This window comes from Rhineura floridana, chromosome 11, assembly GCF_030035675.1.
Source record: "Rhineura floridana isolate rRhiFlo1 chromosome 11, rRhiFlo1.hap2, whole genome shotgun sequence".
Lineage (NCBI taxonomy): Eukaryota > Metazoa > Chordata > Lepidosauria > Squamata > Rhineuridae > Rhineura > Rhineura floridana.
In genome coordinates, this window is record NC_084490.1 from 33,999,701 (window position 1) to 34,019,282 (window position 19,582).

The window sequence follows — 19,582 nt, forward strand, 5'->3', positions numbered from 1 at the left end:
CAGTCATATTCATTTGGGAATGCTTTGTCACTGTGCAACTTCTTGATTGATAAACTTGTGCATTTGGATGGATGAAATGCTTGCTATGAATATCTCCTCCAACAAATTCTTACACAGATCTCCCATTTAATATTTTTGTATGCATCCTATGTATTCAAACCATATTATACAGCTCCATGGACAAGTCCATGTCTGTTCATGATCGTCATAGGATTGCATTGCTAAAATAAGCTTGTTGTGTCACAAAAGCCTAGGTTTACCTAACTAGTCTAACTCTGAAAGCCTCAGAGATTACTCAAGACAAATTATGGCAGGGGCTATGTGGTGACCTCCAGATTTGGTGGACTTCAACCCCCATTTTTCCCTGGCTACTAGCTATGCTGGCTAGATCTGGTAGGATGATGCTAACCTCCACACAAATGTTCTGAAAAAATTATAGTAATACTGAATAAACCAGTTGAGAGCCAGTGTCATGTAGTCATTAAGGTGTTGGACTACAACCTGGGAGACCAGGGTTCAAATCCCCACACAGCCATGAAACTCACTGGGTGACCTTGGGCCAGTCACTGCCTCTCAGCCTCATGAAAACCCTATTCATAGGGTCGCCATAAGTCGGAATCAACTTGAAGGCAGTACATTTACATTTTTAATAAACCAGTCATCTGAAATAGCCCTTAGAGGGATGAAAAAGAAGTGAAAAAATCTTGGTCTGGAAATGATTGTCAAAGCAGCCAGATCATAAAGTCCCTCACAGCATGGAACTTCCTTACCCAGCCTGCTACTGCTGTCTTTCCAAACTTTCCTTGGCTGTTGGGGGCAGAATTGATTTGCTTCCAAGTTTATATGCAATTGTTGCTACCAATTCTATACCACATCATAAGGAATCTACCCCATCTGAAACTGATAGCAGCTGGAATGGATTTTATGTAACCAGCAGGTAAATTACTAATAATAGGTTTGTGAGGTTAAATTAAAATACTTCTGTACCTCTGTACATGTGTGAATACAAGGCATGACAGTGTTGGCATGACTCCATTTTATGTCTACCTTCTAGATGTGCTTATTGGGAGGTGAAGTATGTAGTAGAAATGACATGGCTTCAAACGTGCTTATTGGGAATCTGCCTTCTCTGATAGTTGAGCCATTAAATTGATGGAATTTGTTAAAGAATAAACATATCTGAATTACAGTCTAGCAGTAGTTCATTCTTCAGTGATGCATTTGTGCAGCTCTCATGGGGCTTATGTAGGATAAGGGGGATTGTTCTCTAAAGCCAGACATGGCTTTAAAAGAAGATTAGGCAAATTCATGGAGGATAAGGCTGTCAATGGATACTAGCCACAATGGGTATGCTCTGTCTCCATTGTCGGAGGCAGTGTACTCCTGAATGCCAGTTGCTGAAAATCACAAATGGGGAGAATGTTATTTCATTCAGATCCTTCTTTTGGACTTCCCATAGGCATATGACTGGCCACTGTGACAACAGAATTCTAGAGTAGATGGACGATTAGCCTGATCCAACAAGCTTTCCTTATGTTCTTATGTTAAGTGTGCATGTATGGGAAACACAATATTCATTGTGCTCCAAAATGATGTCAAGAAGAAAGAAATGTAAGAAGAGCACTGGCTGCACTGGCTCTCAAAGTGTACTTGTTTTTACAATTATCTGCAATTCATCTTCCCAATCCTAGTTCACCTGCAGATGCTACATACTCCAATGCAAACAAACATAGACCATCTCCTGCTAATGAAAACTATCGCTCTCTTGTCTCTGAACTTGACCTTGCATCCAACAATGAAGTGGCATTGTGACATCACTGGTTGAAGATTCGATCACCATCATTACCTTCATGGGACTGCTACAAAAATATTTCCTTTGTATATGTAGCTTATGTCCACCTTGCTTTGACGTGTGTTTTGTCTAATTCCCCCCTCCCATGATTAGGGAGAGTACCATTCTGTCTTCTAATTATATTCATTCATATCTGCTGTCTCTGTGTTATCCAGAAATATTTTTTTAAAAAATGAACTTGATCAGCACATCACATTTTTAAAACTGCTTCTCCAACATAAGAGAAAATGTGAAATTAAAACTTGGGGAAATTATGACGGGACCATGAAATGAACAATTATCAGGTGTTGCAAAGGGATTTACTTATGTAAATTATATAGGTAAGATGTAAAAAACACACTTTTGATATTCCTTTCTCTGCTTGTACATTTTTTCAGAGTATATTGTGCAATATGAACATCCTTCCATTGGAGATACCATGAACACAAGTTATATCTTCTGCTAAGTAGCTTTTATCTTCTCTAATAGGAAACCTGTTATTGTCATAAAGCATTATAAGTCATTTGGTGTCTTTATGACATATCTGGTAAAGTAGCTCTATCTCCTACAACATCTCTTAATGGTAGTTTCATAATTCATTTGGTCCATCAAGTACTCCTTAGGGAGTACAGCCCTAATTTCTCCTTCAGTATAAATAAACTACATATGAGCATAGTGGCTAAGGCCTTGGCCAAGTGACTTATGTGCCTGCTAAGGCCACATTCACACCAGACATTTATTCCACTTCTCATAAATATAAATATAAGAAAGGAGAACAAAGGCCTTGAAGTTGCCCACCAACAGTTAGCACTTGGATAGCAGATTTAGGCCACATGCACTCCAGACATTTATTCCACTTTTATTCCACTTTAGACAGTCATGGCTTCCCCCAAAGAATCCTGGGAAGTGTAGCTTGTGAAAGGTGCTGAGAGTTGTTAGGAGACTCCTATTCTCCTCAGAGAGCTACAATTTGTCAGTGTGGTTCAATAGTCATTTCGTCTTCTCAGGAATTGTAGCTCTGTGAGGGGAACAGAAATCTTCTCTAACAGTTTTCAGCACCCTTCACAAACTATACTTCCCAGGATTCTTTGGGGGGAGCCATGACTGTTTAAAGTGGAATAAAACTGACCACCGGGGATGGAGAGGGGAGGAGGGGGAGGGGAGCAGGAAGGAGGGAGAGGGGAGCAGGAAGGAGGGAGAGGAGCAGGACAGGTTTGATCATTTGCATATTTATTGATTTCAGTAGGATTTACTCCCATGCAATCATGCTTAAGATAGGTAAAACTGACCATGAGGAGGGAGGCATGGAGTGGGCAGGGGAGGAGGAAAAAGGATGATGGGAGGAGAGGAAGAAGGGAGGAAGAAGGGAGAGGATATGGGAAGGAGGGGAAAGGCAGGTCTGATCATTTGCATGCATATTGCGTTCAGTGGGATTTACTCTCATGCAATAATGGCTAGGATAGGTAAAACTGACCATGGGGAAGGGGGGAGGAGAGGGAAGGAGGAAGAGGGGAGAGGGGAGCAGAAGATGGGGAGGGAAAGGAGGGGATTGGAATGGGAAGGGGAAGTAGGGGATTGGAAGAGGAAGGGGAAGGAAGGGGAGGAAAGGGAAAGGAGGAGGAGGATAGGATAGGAAGGGATTGGTAGGGGAGGGGGAGGGGAGGGAGGGGTGAAGGAAGGGGAAGAGAAGGAGCAACAGGGAGGAAATAAAAGGGAGGAGGGGAGGGCAGGTTTGATCATTTACATGCCTTTTGAGTTCCATGGGATTTACTCCTGTGCAATCATGCTTAGGATAGTTGAAACTGACCTAGGGGAGGGGCAGAGGGGAGGAGGAGAGAGGAAGGCAGAAGGGAGGAGATTGGATGGGTGAGCATTGGGCAGAGGGGTAGCCCCTTTCCTTTCCAAAACAAAAACATTGTGAACAGTATCATTCTTTCTCAGGGTTTTCCCCATCTTTTTATTCTACAGCAGGCACATGTAGCCTCCTACCCAAATTTAAACTAAAACTGTCACTGGCCACATCCACACCAGACCTTTATTTCACTTTACATAGTCATGGCTTCTCCCAAGAATGCTGGGAAGTGTAGTTAGTGAATGAGTAGCTGACTGTTAAACCACTCTGGCCACTGGAGCTATGTCAGGGGAATAGGAGTCTCCTCTCAGCATCCTTCACAAACTAACAGGTCAATCAAAGTTTTATTGCAGGCCATAGGCCATCGCAATCAACATATAAACCAATCAGTTAAACAACATCAATATAACAAATTTACAGTTACAGAATTAACTTTATAATAAAATTGATTAAAATGACATAGCAAAACTATGTGAAACTGTGTAAAGCTGTATAAAATAATGAACTCTAGCCGACCTGGGCATCATGTTTAACTAAATATTTAACTCTCAGGTTTTGGGCTGCGAGGGCATAGTGGGCCACTTGATAAGTGGTCCAGTAGTCTTTATCAGCTAAAAGATAATAAATATATTGGTTATCCGTTCCAGGACCGATCCGGTTAGTTATTATCTAGATCTAGATCTGGGGTGCTCGTAGATCGGGCAATCAAATAAGTAGTGGATCAAGTCTTCTACTTTCCCTCCTTGGCAAATACAAAGCCGCTGTTCATAGGGAATATTATGATAGCGCCCGGTTAGCATAGCGCTGGGCATGGTTTGGAGTCGCAGGGCTGTAAAGGCCTGTCTTAAGTGGACAGATAGATGGAAAGTTAGATAGTTTGCCCTTTTGTGATCCAGTTTAAAAAGGCTATACCATCTTGAAAACTTTGAGTTAGAAATTTTCAAGTCATCCCGCCAAGCGCAGTGACATGTTAGCTGCTCATGAATATTATACTTATATAGTGCTTTAATAGACATTGCTGGAATATGATATTCAGCTAGGATCGCCCAGAATTTAGAGGACCAGAAATTATCATATATAGCCACCTCAAAACAAGCCTTCGCCAAAATCTTAGAGTTTGAGTTAGATAAGGTTGTCCAGTATGACAATAGGGATTTATGTATTCGAGCACGAACTGGGAGAAAATCAGTTTCAGTTCTTAAAAAAGCGGCAGGCATGCCAGGGGGTAGGCAAAGAAGACGTCTCAAAAAGTTATTTTGGATCGTTTCTAACTGTGATAGAGAAGGAGTTATCCATCCCCAGATTGCTGCTCCATAGGTAATCTGAGGCATTACCTTGCTTTGAAAGATTTTTAAGGCAGGGGCCATGAGGTGCCCCCCCAAAGTCCTGTAGAATCTGAGGATTTTCCCTACCTCTCTGGCAGCTGTTAATTTGGTGGCTATCAGATGTCTTGTCCAAGCAAGAGTATCTTGAAAGTGTATACCTAGGTATTTGAAAGAGCGGCATTGATCTATTACATGAGATCCAATAGACCATTTATGCATTTGGTGTCTCTTACCAAATACCATTATTTTTGTTTTCTTATAGTTTATGAAGAGGCCTTCCTTTTTACAATAGATGTCTAAACTCGACAAAAGCCTTCTCAAGCCTATAGGGGTAAGGGAGAGGAGGGTCATATCATCGGCATAAAGGAGCATAGAGATCTTCCTGGTCCCGGCTGAAGAAGGGAAAAATTTTGGGCCCTTAAGTTCGGTAACGATGTCATTCAAGTATAGGTTAAAGAACAAAGGTGAGAGAAGGCAACCTTGTTTAACGCCTTTATTAATCCTTATTGGGTCTGTTAGATTGTTGCCTATCCTGATTCTAAGGGAATTGTTGGAGTACAATTCTCTAATTAAATAGAGGAGGCGTTTGTCTATATTAGAACAGGCCAACTTGGTCCATATCCGGTTTCTGTCAATAGAATCAAAAGCCGCTGCGAGATCGACAAACGCGGCGTAAAGATGTTTAGTAGGACCCATTATTGACTGTCTAGCCAGGAAAAGTAGGGTAGCACAGTGATCTAAAGTACATTGTCCCTTTTGGAACCCTGCTTGTTCTGGTGCTATAATTGAACTTTCTGCTTCCTAGTCTTCTAATTTTGTTAATAGGAGCTTATTATATAGTTTGGCTCCTATGTCAAGTAGACTAATAGGTCTGTAGTTATTTGGATCGTCTTTTGTTCCTTTCTTAAAGACAGGTATGACTATGCTCTATTTCCAGCCAGCTGGAATGACCCCTGTGTTATTAATTCTTGTGAATAATTTAGCCAGGATAGGGACCCACCACTCGGGAAAGTTGGTAAAAAGCTCAGGAGGGATCATATCTTCTCCGGGAGCCTTGCCTCTTTTTAAGGAGGCAATAAGTGAACTAACCTGGGCTGGCGTAACGGGGGGCCAGGTAGTATTTTTGACCTCTTTATATAATTGGGGAAGCACGTTAAAAGTTATCGGTGCTTCATAGAGTTTGGTGAAATGGTCACTCCACGTTGAAGGAGATATTTGGCTTGTGGTGTATTGTTTATAATCACCAGTACCTCTGGCTCCCAGCTCCCAAAACAAACGGTCATTGCCTTCCAACTGTGCTTGAGTGAGCCGTAGCCACTGGGCTCTGGCAAACAGCTCCTTTTTTTGTCTAATTAGCTCCTTATATGAGGTTCGTAGGCGTCGGAGATGATCATGGTTAAATTGAGAAGGATCTCTTATCGTAATCTGTGTGTATTTAGATAACTGGCGTTTCGCTATTTTGCAGTCAAAATCAAACCAATTTTCCTTTCTATGGTGAGTGGTATTTACAGAAGCATCCTTGGTTAGTAAAGGTTTAAACAATACTATAATCTGGTGGTATGCTTCAAGGGCGTCTAACTTCGAGTCTATGACCGCTTGACGAATTTCAACAAGAAAGTTATTTCTGAATAACTGGGTCGTTAAAGTATGTAAATTTAGAGACCACCGAATTCTACGTTCTGCTAACTGGAGGCCGTTCAAAGATGGCAAAGCCGGTAGGGACAGAGGTTGAACCAGCTGTAATACCAATAGCAAAGGAAAATGATCACTTTCGGTTCTATCAAGAAACGAGAACCTATGAACTACACGGGCCAGCATGGTCGAAATCATTATATAGTCGATCATGCTGGCTCCTCGGCTGTTAAGGTAGGTAAGTGTACCATTAGAGTGGTCTAAATAAGAACCATGTAGGCACAGTAGATGATGTTCATATATTAATTCTATTAACCTCAGGCCTTGTTTATTTGTAATCTGGACACAAGAAGATCTAGCGTTTGGAGAGGGGGAAGGAGGCGGTCTGTGATTAGTTGAAAAGTCATCTAGACAACCAGGGCCCTTCCTAGCATTAAAATCCCCGCAAAGAATCGTTTTATAGGTAGGAAATAAACATTCCAGCGTCGCTAGAAAGGCCGATAGTTGATTCCATATATTATCCGTATTTATAATCCTAGCCTTATGCGGGGGTAGATAGACATTTATAATAATAAGAGCACCTGTCACCGGACCAGTAATCCTCAGCCCCTGAACTAAATAATCACAGTCAGGACTTAAGACATTGATATTCACAGGTAAGTCATCAGATATAAAAATACAGAGGCCACCACTTCCTCTACCTTTGGAATTTGGTTTGTTTGCCGGTAAGGAAAAGGCTCGAAAGCCGGGAAGAGACATCTGTGTATCCTTAGTTATCCAGGTTTCTTGCAAACATATTATTTTAAATTGTTGAAGAAAAGAAATAAAATCATCATCACTTATTTTGTTAAGCCATCCCATAACATTCCATGACACTAGCATAAGTTGTCAGTTTGTATTAGATGTTAACATCGAATTATTTGATATGTTTAAACAGTTTTCCCTCCTTGGTCCAAACGATGTCCGAGCTGGTGAAGACATGTTAGGTACAATATTAGATACCAAAGCCGGTTGATGAGTTAGAAACAGAGGATGGCCCATTCTCTTTTGTATTTCCTGTTTCTCAGCTTCCTCCTTTATATCCTCTGAGGAGTTGTGAGGAGACCCTTCTAAATACTCGTGGATGACTGATAGGCGAAGAGAAAGTTGTACCAAACTATTTAAAATGTTATCCCTTTCTAGACTTGGGAGAAAGCCGAATGATTAGATTAAGGATTGTTCCTCGTCCAGAGGAGGGTCAAACGGTACATCCTTCTGTCTGTTATGTGAGATTGTAGAAGTATGTCTGGAACTTAACCGAGAAGTTCCAGGGGGGTCATTCTCACGCAAGTCAACTATTTCGATCACCTCCAACTTAGGAGTCAGATTTTGTAGACTCTTTTGTATCAGAGAGACTCTTTTATGAGCATAAAAAGGGCTCTGCTCTTCTTTAATCAGACTCTGGAAATCTGTATCATTTTGGAGGGTTATTCTTTCTTCAGAATTAGGTTGAGCATTAAAAGTTATCAGAGGATCCGATGGCATATGGTCTTGTGGGAGGAATTGTCCTTGAGTAAAATAGGAATGTGTCTGTAGAGCCATGGGTGATGCTAAATTTTTGAAGAAGCGAAGGATACGAATATCCAATTTTGCTAGTGCCTCTTTGTTAGACCAAATCAGGTTGGCTTTTCCTTGAGAGTGGAAAGTAACCACCGCTCGAGCCTTAATGTTGTTAAAATAGAGATAATCGATATGGTCAATGTCCTGTATATTTATATATATATTTATTGGCTGAGGTAGCGTGTAATATAAAGTATCAATCAGATGTTGCTTTCTAGCAGTTGGCTTTATATGGCCCCAAGGCTTAGGATAATTTTCTTTTTTTTTTTTTTCAATAATTTTTATTCAGATTTTCATAAAACATACAAGACAAAATCATAAAACATTCAAAGACAAAAAACAAAATCAAAAATAGTTAAACAAAAAGAAAAAAAGAAAAAAAAAACAAAAATAAAAAATAAAGAGTAAAATATTGACTTCCCATTTGTCAAAGATCAAATCAGTTATAAGTCTATAATATATAACAATCCTGTCTCTTAAGTCATATTATAAAATCACTTTCCTCCAGTAGTTATCTTACTTAATCATCAAATCTCATAAACATTACTTTATTCTTTCCACAAAAAGTCAAAGAGAGGTTTCAATTCTTTAAGAAATATATCTATCAATTTTTTTTTCCAGATAAGCATATCGATTAATCCATCTCATTACTAATTATGATAATCTTATTGTCATAACCATAGTCAAAATAAACATTTCAATTAATCCATCACATCAGAATCTGTTAGGTTCAATAATTTCAGTAGCCATTGTTCTATTATCTCTATTAGTTCCATTTTCCATCTTCCATCTTCAGTAGTCTTGTTAAGTCCAGTAATTTCAATATCCAATCTTCCATTATCAGTATTCCATAATAATCTTGCTGTCAAAGCCATAGTCATATAGTAAGAGTCTGATGGGGATTACCTCTATCCCAAATATTTTCTTGCCATCCATTCTGAATAGGTTGCTGAAATACTGCTGTAAAATCATATCTCTGTTCTTTTTTTCAAAATACACTGGGTCATCTCTTAAAAGTTTTTCCATTGTCACATGGCTGCAGTTAATTCCATAGATTTTCTCTATATTGGGCTCCATCACATCATTCCAGTCCAGAAGATTATCCATGCCATTGATAACTTTATCTCTAGAATCTTCATTCATTTCTTCAGAGATAACATTGAGTTCCAAACAATAGATTTTATTTCTAAAGTCCATAGACTCCAAATCTTGTTCCTGTTCCACGTTGGTTCCAATCTCCGGGATCTCCTCTCTCACAGGGACCCCTATTCCAGTCTCCAGGGTCACCTCTCTCACAGGGACCCCTGTTCCAATCTCCGGGGTCTCCTCTCTCACAGGGACCCCTTCCAGGGTCACCTCTCTCACAGGGACCCTTATATCTTTAATCTCCTGCTTCATTTTACTCAATTCAATTTTCATTATCTCAATCTCATCCATTATTTTCTGAAACATAGTTATTTCCAGATTTTCAGCCACTTTCTTAATTGCCATTTTAAAAGAAAAATATAGGAAAACCACTTCTTATTTCAGCAACAATTGGGTTAATACTCCAAACTTGGTGACATCACAGTATAAACAGAGCAGACAGCCTTATCTCTCCAATAGTTAAGTAAACAAAATGCAGTTCCCAGGATCGAAACAATTAATGGCAATCGTCAAGAAACAGATTCGTCAAAATAAAATAGACCAAAAAGAGAGTAGTCTCAAAACAGTATAATATTTTTCAAAATAAAAATCTGGAATAGAAATCCCTCTTCTGTGTATATCTTTAGAATGCAAATCCAGGACAGCTTTTTGCAACAAAAACAGAGATAAGCTATTAATTAGTGCGTAGCAGAGAGAAGTTATGGCTCCCCAGTGAGATGTCAAAAACTGATCAATCTGGCAAATCTCTTTTAAACAGCAACAATTTAAGTCAAGTAAAAGAAAAATATAGAAAGAAGGGTGCTTGCCTGTTAGTGCGTTCTCTCTTAGAAGATAAGGTGAACGTTCGCTTTATCAGATAGAGCTTGCTGTTAAAAATCCGTCCCACCTTCGTCGGCTGGACCTCGTCCCATAAATTAATGAGATCTGGTCGTCCCAACAAAAATAGGCTTTGAGGTTAATCTCTTCGTTTCTCCCTACCCGGGAGAAGTTTAATCAGTCAAAAAAAAAAAGAAAAAACTGACTGATATATCTGAATAAGCTTCTTTTGAGGCAGGAGCCCGTCTCAAAAGCAGGCACAGGCTAAGTCACCCTTCCCGGAAGTCGCTTAGGATAATTTTCAAGGACCAACTTATTTCTGACAAGAATAAGATTCCATTGGGACTGCAACTTTAAAGACGAATGATTTTGTTTTGACTGTGCCTCATATAAAACATCCATCCAGGGATCCTGGCAAGGGATGTAAGGCGTTGGAATAGGGAGAGGGGAAGTGTCCTGTGTCGTCTTTTTAAATTGTAATGTAACAGCTCGTGAGTCATCATCTGGAATTGTTTTAGTGCACTCCTTTTCAGTGCGTTTTGTTTGACTCTGTTTTGTTTTAGTTCGTTTCTCTTCATCCAGATTGTCTAGTAAGTTAAAGAGTCTCTTAAAATTCATCCCATTATTGCGTGACAGTTTTTTTGATTTCATGTTTTTGGTCTTTTTTGTTTTGCAAATCGGGCGACGTCTCTTAGTCTGGGCAGTTTTCTGTTGGTTGGCAACTATGTGACCTGAAGATTTATCCATGTGCGTCTGGGTAATAGGCAAGGCTGTTGTTTGAAGAGCTTTTTGTAAAGTGACTACCGTTGTTAAAAGTGAGTTGCATTCGATCATATAGACTTTTATATGTTCAAGGTCTGTTGCCAACATTAGAAGCCAACCTCTCAGAGACAGGCCATTGATATCCTCCTTTAAGATTGGATAGGGTGTAGTATCATCCAAAACAAGGGTATCCTGTTGTTGCAAATTTTTGTTAGGTGGAGCTTCATTTTCCTTAGCACAGGGTAGGGAAACAGTTGGCTCTGGATGGCACTCATATAACTTTCCCATTTTCACTTGAGAGATTGCATTCAGAAAGTTGTTTTGATAAGGAACAGCTGGGCACAACGTTTCCCCTTTAAGGATTGTAGATGGAGTTAAGGTTGTAGATGTTTGGTTGTCTGCCTGTGCTATTTCTTCAGCCAAGTTCGTTATCGGCAAATCACTTTTCAGGCTATGAGAGAAGCCTTTAAGTGGTAAAGACCAGTCCATTTGAGGATATGTGGTTTGTTGGCAAAATTGTCCAGCTCGCATTTGGGATAGAGGTATAAAATATTTGGTAATTGTTTGTTGCCCCTTAATCTTGTGGGAAGAAACTACGTTCGGATGGGATGACGAAGAGGGGATCTGTATTGTCTTATTCTTTTTCTTCTTTGGCTTTGGCTTGTCATTTTCAGTTAAGCACTCCAAGGGAGGAGGGGGAATTAGAGTTTTCCTCACATTTCTTGTCAATACCATTACGTCTTATCTCAACTATGTTGTCTGAGAGAAGACAAGGTAATGAAGGAAATGGCATCAAAGTGAGGCAGTTAATCGCCAAGATTCTTCTTTTATGCGTGGGCGTAAAGTAAGGAAAAGAGGTCATAAAGAGTCTTTATCTTCTAAGACGAAAAATTATAGCTTGAAAGTGCAAGTTTTAGAGTTGAAAAATATATTTAAGGAGTAAATTTACTGCCGCTACCTAGATAGAGACGAAGAGCTCACCAAACGCTGCTAACCGGAACCGGAACCCCCCCCTTCACAAACTATACTTCCCAGGATTCTTTCGGGGAAGCCATGACTGTCTAAAGTGAAATAGTGGTGTGGTGGTGTGGCCCCCTGATTAGGCAAACCCAGCAGCGGTGAGTCTGGCTTTTAGAACACTTGACAGTTGGTTCTTACTGAGCATGCCCAACATTATCATTGAGTTCAAGCCAAAATTTCTTAAATTAATTAAAAATCAGCCAGACATTTTTTAAACTTTAAAACTGCAGAAGATGAAGGTCAGAGTATGGGTCAAGCTCAGTAATAGGATTACAGATACTCTGTGAACATGGCTGATTTTTAATTAATTTCAACAAATTATCTGACAGAAAAAAGTCCAAAAGGAGTCTGGGGGTTTTCTTTCTCTTTTTACACATTGAACTTCCAATTCTCTCTTACTCTTTTGCGTATCACCATGCAAATGTAGAAGGTTGTCAAGCAAGTGTTTCTGAGTTTAGGACTATACGTTTTGTAAGGTTTTGTTTTGAAATGACCTTATGGGATGTATCAGAATGGCATTGGGGTATTTTCAATTTAGCATTGCGGAATGCAAAAAAATCCATGCCGAGTATAGTATACAACCACTCTTGTGGCTGTATAATATCAGAGCAATGGACTGAAGGAAAGGAAGGGACAGGAAGAAGAAGGTTTGCTTATAGATGGGCAAAATAACTAATGTCCTTCCTTTTGGTCTCACTAACACTCATTTGTAGCTCCATTCCCATTGTGTGGCATTGCATCCCATTCTGTCTAATTCTGTACCATTACACACATTTTGTAAGTAGTTTTCTGCACTTGTTACAGGAAACACACATTTGTGCCTTAAATAACACAGTTTTTAAAGCATTCACCAGCAAAATATGCATCTGTTATATATATCTATATCTATATCTATCTATATCTATATCTATATCTATATATATCTGTCCACTTTTAACACTACTAAATACATTGCAAAATGCAGAGAAGTGTGCAAACTGATTGGGGCTTGTGTTCCAATCAGTAAGCAAGTTTAAGTATGTCAGACAGAATCACCAAATGAATTCTCCCTCCATCCCTAGGTTCAGTGTTAAAACAAGATTCCCTGTTCTTCTTTATATGTGGGGAGAACTTGCTTATATATGATGGTAATTATATTTCTTGGACTCTAATTTGTATTTCTATTCCTAATATCAATTGGTCTAACATCTTCTTGAGTTGCTGATGATTTTATGTTGTCCTGTTGTTTTTAAATACATTATATTGGATTTTTATTATGTTACCTACCTTGGGAATTTTTGAATGGAATGTTCAGACATGGTGCAACAATTTTGATAAAGACTAAGAAGTTAATGGAAGCGATGCAATTGAATCTGGTTTTGGTCCTCAGTCACTACTCTATGCTAGCTCAATTATATTTTTCTTTTTCTTATTCCCTCAACTGCTAAATCTATTGGCTCTCAGGAGAGATAAACAAAAATACTGAGATATTTCAGTAAACTTCAAACAAGCACCCAATCAGACTGAAAGAAAGTGTAGAGGACATCTCTCAGTCCCAACACCTTCGCAAGCGTGATTGGTGGGGCCCTATCTCTAGGGCCTTCTCGGTGGCTGCCCCCAGGTTCTGGAACTCTCTTTCTAGGGAAGCACGAATGGCCCCTTCCTTGCTATCCTGCTGTCGGCAGGCAAATACTTTTTTATTCTGACAGGCTTTTGGACTAGAAGATGTTTAAGATAGGGCTTCATAAGGTCTGTTGTATTGTTCTATGGTCCTATTCTTAATGTTTTAAATTGTTTTAGTATCTTAAGTGTATGTTTCATGATTTTAATGTTACGAATAGTTTAATTCTGTTTCAATTGCATATTTTTGTATGTTTTTTACCTATGTGTAGTTTTTATTTGTAAGCCGCCCTGAGTTCCAGTTTTGGAAAAAGGGCAGGGTAAAAATAAAGAATCATTCATTCATTCATTCATTGCACTCATTTTATATTAATTTACTAGATCTGTTGTTGTTTTTAAAAATCTTTCCATCTCCCCCATGAATTATTAACATATACTTTTGGAACCATTAAAGACATTTTTTGTTCCAGATGAATTTTATCTTCAGTCCATGCAAGGCAGAGCTTCAGCAAGAAGGTGGAATACATTACAGAGAACAAAGTGAGAAAACCACTGTTCTTGTGATATTTGGTTTTTCTGCTGCTAAGCAGCCCAGTCCAAAGAAGGTATGCTTTGTTTCTCAGCAATAGTGGTCCATTGACATTTGCCACCCTAAGCTCTTTAGTATCACCTCTACAAAACTGGCCGTTTAACATATAGCATCCTGCCTCTGGTCATGGCTGGTTCAAAACAGCATAAAGATCTTCAGGCCTTAATAGTGCCAAAAGATCAGTCACCCAAACACTGCTGCCATTGTGACTTTGCACAGTTCAGCCATGAGGGCTGCGAGCAGTGTAAAATAATTTTAAAAGAATTGAATGGCCCACCTCATTCAGGTAAAAAGACCCCTCTGAGATACCTTGCCTTACTCAATGTACCCTAAAATTCTACAGCCAGCACTGCATACCTTGTATCATTTTGAATAAAGTTCACAGAACATAAAGGGAGCTGTATTTCTGTCATATTACAGGAAAACAGCTGAAAGATATTGAGTAGGTTTATTTCTCTCATGCCTGATATTTGAACCTGGAGATCTAGACAGTTTTGGAGATTTAAGCACCCTGGGTTGCTCTTCCCTTCTGTAAACTGAACACTGACGTGTGAGCGGTTCATAATCTATGCTTTTGCTTAATGCATTTGTAGATATTACAATTTATTTTATTATTGTTGTAGGGAGATGAACTTTTTTGTCACTTCTTTTTTGAAAAATAGTGAGGCATTTAGTAGCCAATTTCTTCAGAGGTGCTCATTTTTATAAAGGATTTCAAGTAGTAGGAGATACAGCAGAAGGAGCTAGCTATGGTGTTATGCCTGCAAAGCCTTGGTTACATGCATATGGAAAAGGCTCTGGCCAGTAGTGGATGGTGAGGTGGAGTGGAGATACTTACCTGATCACCTGGCAAGTGAATCACTGCTTCTTACTGGGAGAGAGGGGAGGCAATGGTGAGATTGGCACAGTGTAAAATGTTATTTTTAAGATGTTAAGGAAAGATGCTATCTTAAAGGATCTCATCATCATTGTCTGATATCATTGCCAACATTTGTTATTGTGCTGAGCAAAATATTGCAATATATTGCATATAAAGCAGACATAGCTAACATTATTACATTCTGATTCAATCAACTATTTAGTCTATTTGATCAACTATGTGAGTTTGCAGAATGAATTCTTCAAAGGAGTGTGTGTCTTTGGTTGGGACAGTCTCTTCTGAAAACTCTTCATTGTTCTTCTTGTAATTTCTCAGATGTTTCAGCCAAACAAGAACCTCCAAATTCACACCATTTCACTTGAAATGTCATTAAAATACATTTATAATAATAATAATTAAAAGTTCATTTGAAATGCAACTGTTAAGGTGTGCATACAGCATTTTCACAGTTTTAAATATTGCCAGTATTATTCAGCATTACTTTTCATATGACCCACTATCACTATCACTGCCAATGTATTTCCAGAATTTTGCTTATTCTTGTTTGTTTTCTAGATGGAAGACGACATAGTCTTGGAGAAATTAAATTATACAGAAGTAACAACTTTCATCATTGCTGGATTCACAGGTACCAAGAAGTTACAAGTTATATACTTCATAATATTCCTTCTCATTTATCTCCTTACTCTTTCGGGAAACATCATCCTGCTCATCACACTAAAGACAGAGTCAAGTCTCCACACACCTATGTACTTCTTCCTGAGCAACCTTGCTGTCCTGGAGATTGGTTATACCTCAGTCACTCTCCCTAAACTTCTAGCAATATCCTTAGGAAGAGCTAAGGCTATCTCTCTTACAGCATGTCTTGCACAGTCATATTTCTTCTTCTTTCTGGGTTCCACAGAGTGTTTCCTACTTGCTGTCATGGCTTATGATCGTTATGTGGCCATATGCAACCCACTGAGATACCCAATACTGATGTGCAACAAAATATGTGTCTACTTAGCCTTAGGTTCCTGGGTGACTGGATTCCTAAATCCTTGCCCATCTACCATCTTAGTTAGCAGGCTGCACTTCTGTGGCAACATCATCAACCATTTCTTCTGTGATGTCCCACCACTGCTCAGCCTGTCATGTACTAACACCTACATCAGCAGAACCATCATCTTCATCAATTCAGCAGTCATAGTATTAGGCACTTTTCTGTTGACCATGCTTTCTTATGCCTGCATCCTGGCAACCCTTCTGAGAATGTCTTCAACAAAGGGACGGCAGAAGGCCTTTTCCACCTGCACTGCCCACCTGACTGTAGTAACACTCTACTATGGAACAGTAATCTTCATATATGTCAACCCTGCAGGCCAGCACTCAATGGAAACTAACAAGGTGGTCTCTTTTATCTATAGTGTGGTAACCCCTATGCTCAACCCAGTCATCTACAGTCTGAGAAATGAAGATGTCAAAAAAGCTTTGGAAAAAATGATTTTTAGGAGATTCTGTCTTGGAAAACAAACATCTCAGATACAGAAGCATGGGTTTAGCGGAGGTTAATACTTTATAAAAGTTGGCTCAACAATATTCCAAAATCTACCTTTCATTGGGTAATTTCAGTCTACTAAAAGGGGTTTAGCTGAATGGATGAAAAGTGATCCAAGGAAAACATGGATAAAGACTTGTCATTTATTGTCTATATTGTAACTAGAATTAAATACTTTTACACTTATATACAGTATTTGGCAACTTCTATGGAACGCCTAGGGAATTGTCTGTCAAAGCACAGAATAGCCTGAGATCTGCTTAGCTTGATCAAGGAAAAAGTATTGTTTGCTTAATAAACCATCTCCAAGCTTTGGTAGAGTACAAAATGTAAAATATATTTGTAATAATTTTAATGGCTAAGTTGCATTTGCCAATGTTTTTGCCCCTTGGGCACGTTAGCAAACCTGAAATCCGTTGTGGACACCACAACCAAACACACATCACAGCCTATTCTAATGCCTGCAATAGAATTCTTATTTCACATCTAATTTTAACATGAGGAAGAGACCCTGTGGGCACTGCAGAAGGTATATGTCGATGTCTGATGGGCTGAGCTCAGATTGGTGGGTCACAAGTCATACAGGCTTGAGAAATCTAGACTGCTATGGGAACCACTACTACTACTACATGGCTCATCTCTCCATTACTATTAATGTCATGGTCTGACACAAGGCTCCTAGTGGTCCTGGGGATCCTGGTCATCTGCTCCACACCATCTTGGTTTCTATTCACAGCCTTTCCTCAACTTTGCAGATCCTTCTTTTTCTGTAGATGTTCAGTGATCAGTGAAACTTCAGTTGTCTGTGACCTGCTTGAGGATGAAGCCAGTGTAGCCATGCATATTATGTACATTAAAGAGATATGATTCAGTGTGGTGTATGTTGCCCAATTTTGGTCAATATGGTTTTTCTGCTTGCATACTCTGTATAATATCAACTAAAGATGAAACTGGTGTTGTAGGGATGTGGTGTCAAAGCATCTGTCACTGAGCATATTCAATAATGAATGGCATTCAGCCTCCATTGACCATAGAGTGGATCCTGATATGTTTCTGGAAAGCTTCCAGCCATGAGCAGGAGTGTCTTCCGTTATCATAAGTTGATGTGAAAAATGTGTTAGCAAGTATAACCCATACGTTTGTAATATGTAGAATAATGTTGATATATTTTACAGTTCTGGTTCCTGAATGTTCAGTGACAACTCAAAGCTTCCCTCTTCCTATATTTAAACTGGAATTTTAAATATGGTATTCACATGCTTATATATTTTACATATTACATTATCGTACATATACCATCTTCCTCTGTGAACTACCAATGTGCATGTTCTTTTATTTTCATTTCCTTTATGAATTGCTTCCCATGAAACATCCCAAAGCTTTGAAAAATAAAAATGCCATAAAAATATATCAAAACATCAACAAACAAAACAAATATATTTTGGCACATCTGCACTGGCTACTAATACATTTCCAGGCTCACTTCAAAGTACTGGTTTTGATCTATAAAGCCTTATTAGCTCAGGACCTCAATATAGGAAGGGCTGCCTCTCCTCATAGGAACTGATCAGTATCCTGCATTTGTCACCATAGTTCCTTCTCCATGTGCCCCGTCCACATGAATCTCAAATGGTGGCAACATGAGAATGGGTCTTTGCAATGGTTGCTCTCTGACTGTGGAATGCTCTCCCCAGGGAGGCATGCCTGGGATATTATCTATCCATCTTTAAGAGCCAGCCAAAGACCTTCCTCTTCATTCTGGGTTTTAAGTTTTTATTGATTATTATGTATGGCTTTTAACATATTGATGTGTTTTATTGATTGTGTGTGTTTATGATTCATGTCGTAAATCTGTGTATGTTTTAAATCTGTTGTAAGTTATCTAGAAACCATTTGGTATTAGGTGACTAACAACAACAATAATAAAGAATTTCATATCCAATACAAATAAAGACTGGGATAACGATCTCCACTTAAAAGGCTTGTTGAAAAAGGAATATTTTCAATAGATGCTGAAAAAACTGTGCTTATCTGCAGGGCCGGTTCTAAAGGGTGGCCAGGTTGGGCACTGGCCCGAGGGCCCCAGAGCTACAGGAGCCCCTGAGGGGCCCTCCGCCCCCCTTCTGCGATCTGTGCCCCCCATGCCCCCCACTTACCTGTAAGCTGGCTTTTTAGCATTGCCCTTAATGAAGATGGCGGCCACAGCTTCCCTAAGGTACTGAAGCTGCTGCTGCCATCTTAGTTGATGGCAGAGATGTGCGCGCATAGCACACACATGTGCCATCAACAAAGATGGTGGCGGAGGCTTCATTCCCCTTAGGGAAACTGCAGATGCCATCTTCATTAAGGGCAATGCTAAAACAGACCTTCATTAAGGGCAATGCTAATGCCCAGACAGGTAGGGGGGCTGTGGGGGGGAGCGGGAGGCTATGCACGTGTGCATGCGTGCACACACACACACACATACACGCACACACACACTGGGGGGCCAGGGCAAGCTGATGCACAAGGGCCCCCACATGCCTGGAGCCGGCCCTGCTTGTCTGATATGTAATGGGAGGGAATTCCAATGAGTAGGTGCTACCACCATAAAGGCCAATTCCTTCATTATACAAAACAGTCCTCCTTATGAGATTGTATCTGCAAAAGGCCTATTTTTGCAGAAGAATTTCACCACAAGAACAAATGCCTGAGGAAATAAATTCTAAGGGAACAATTAAGGACAGCTACCCAGACCACTGTTTTTCATACCAAATCACAATGCACACCACTTTTCAGATTTTCAAATTCTCATAACTTGGTCTTCTGCCAAATCACCCATTGGAACAGATCTTTTAGTTCAGGGGTGTTGAATCTGTGTCCCTCTCTCTCCTGTTTTAGTGTAAAGCCAGATACAAAAGCTTTATTAGTTATTTTTATTTAAAATATAGAATCACCTACTCTCCACTACAGTAAGTATTTCCTGTTTGGAGATAGTTATATGAAATAGCTCCC

The 19,582-nt window shown here is 39.5% G+C and overlaps 1 protein-coding gene across 1 annotated transcript; it reads left to right on the plus strand.

Moving 5' to 3' along the window:
- Positions 1-6,769: 6,769 nt before the first annotated feature.
- LOC133367857 (olfactory receptor 5AR1-like) lies at positions 6,770-16,602 on the plus strand. The gene is made up of 3 exons (XM_061591946.1): positions 6,770-6,874; positions 14,053-14,187; positions 15,607-16,602. Exons 1-3 carry the CDS (start codon positions 6,770-6,772, stop codon positions 16,600-16,602), a joined length of 1,236 nt encoding a protein of 411 aa, XP_061447930.1.
- The last annotated feature ends 2,980 nt before the right edge of the window (positions 16,603-19,582 follow it).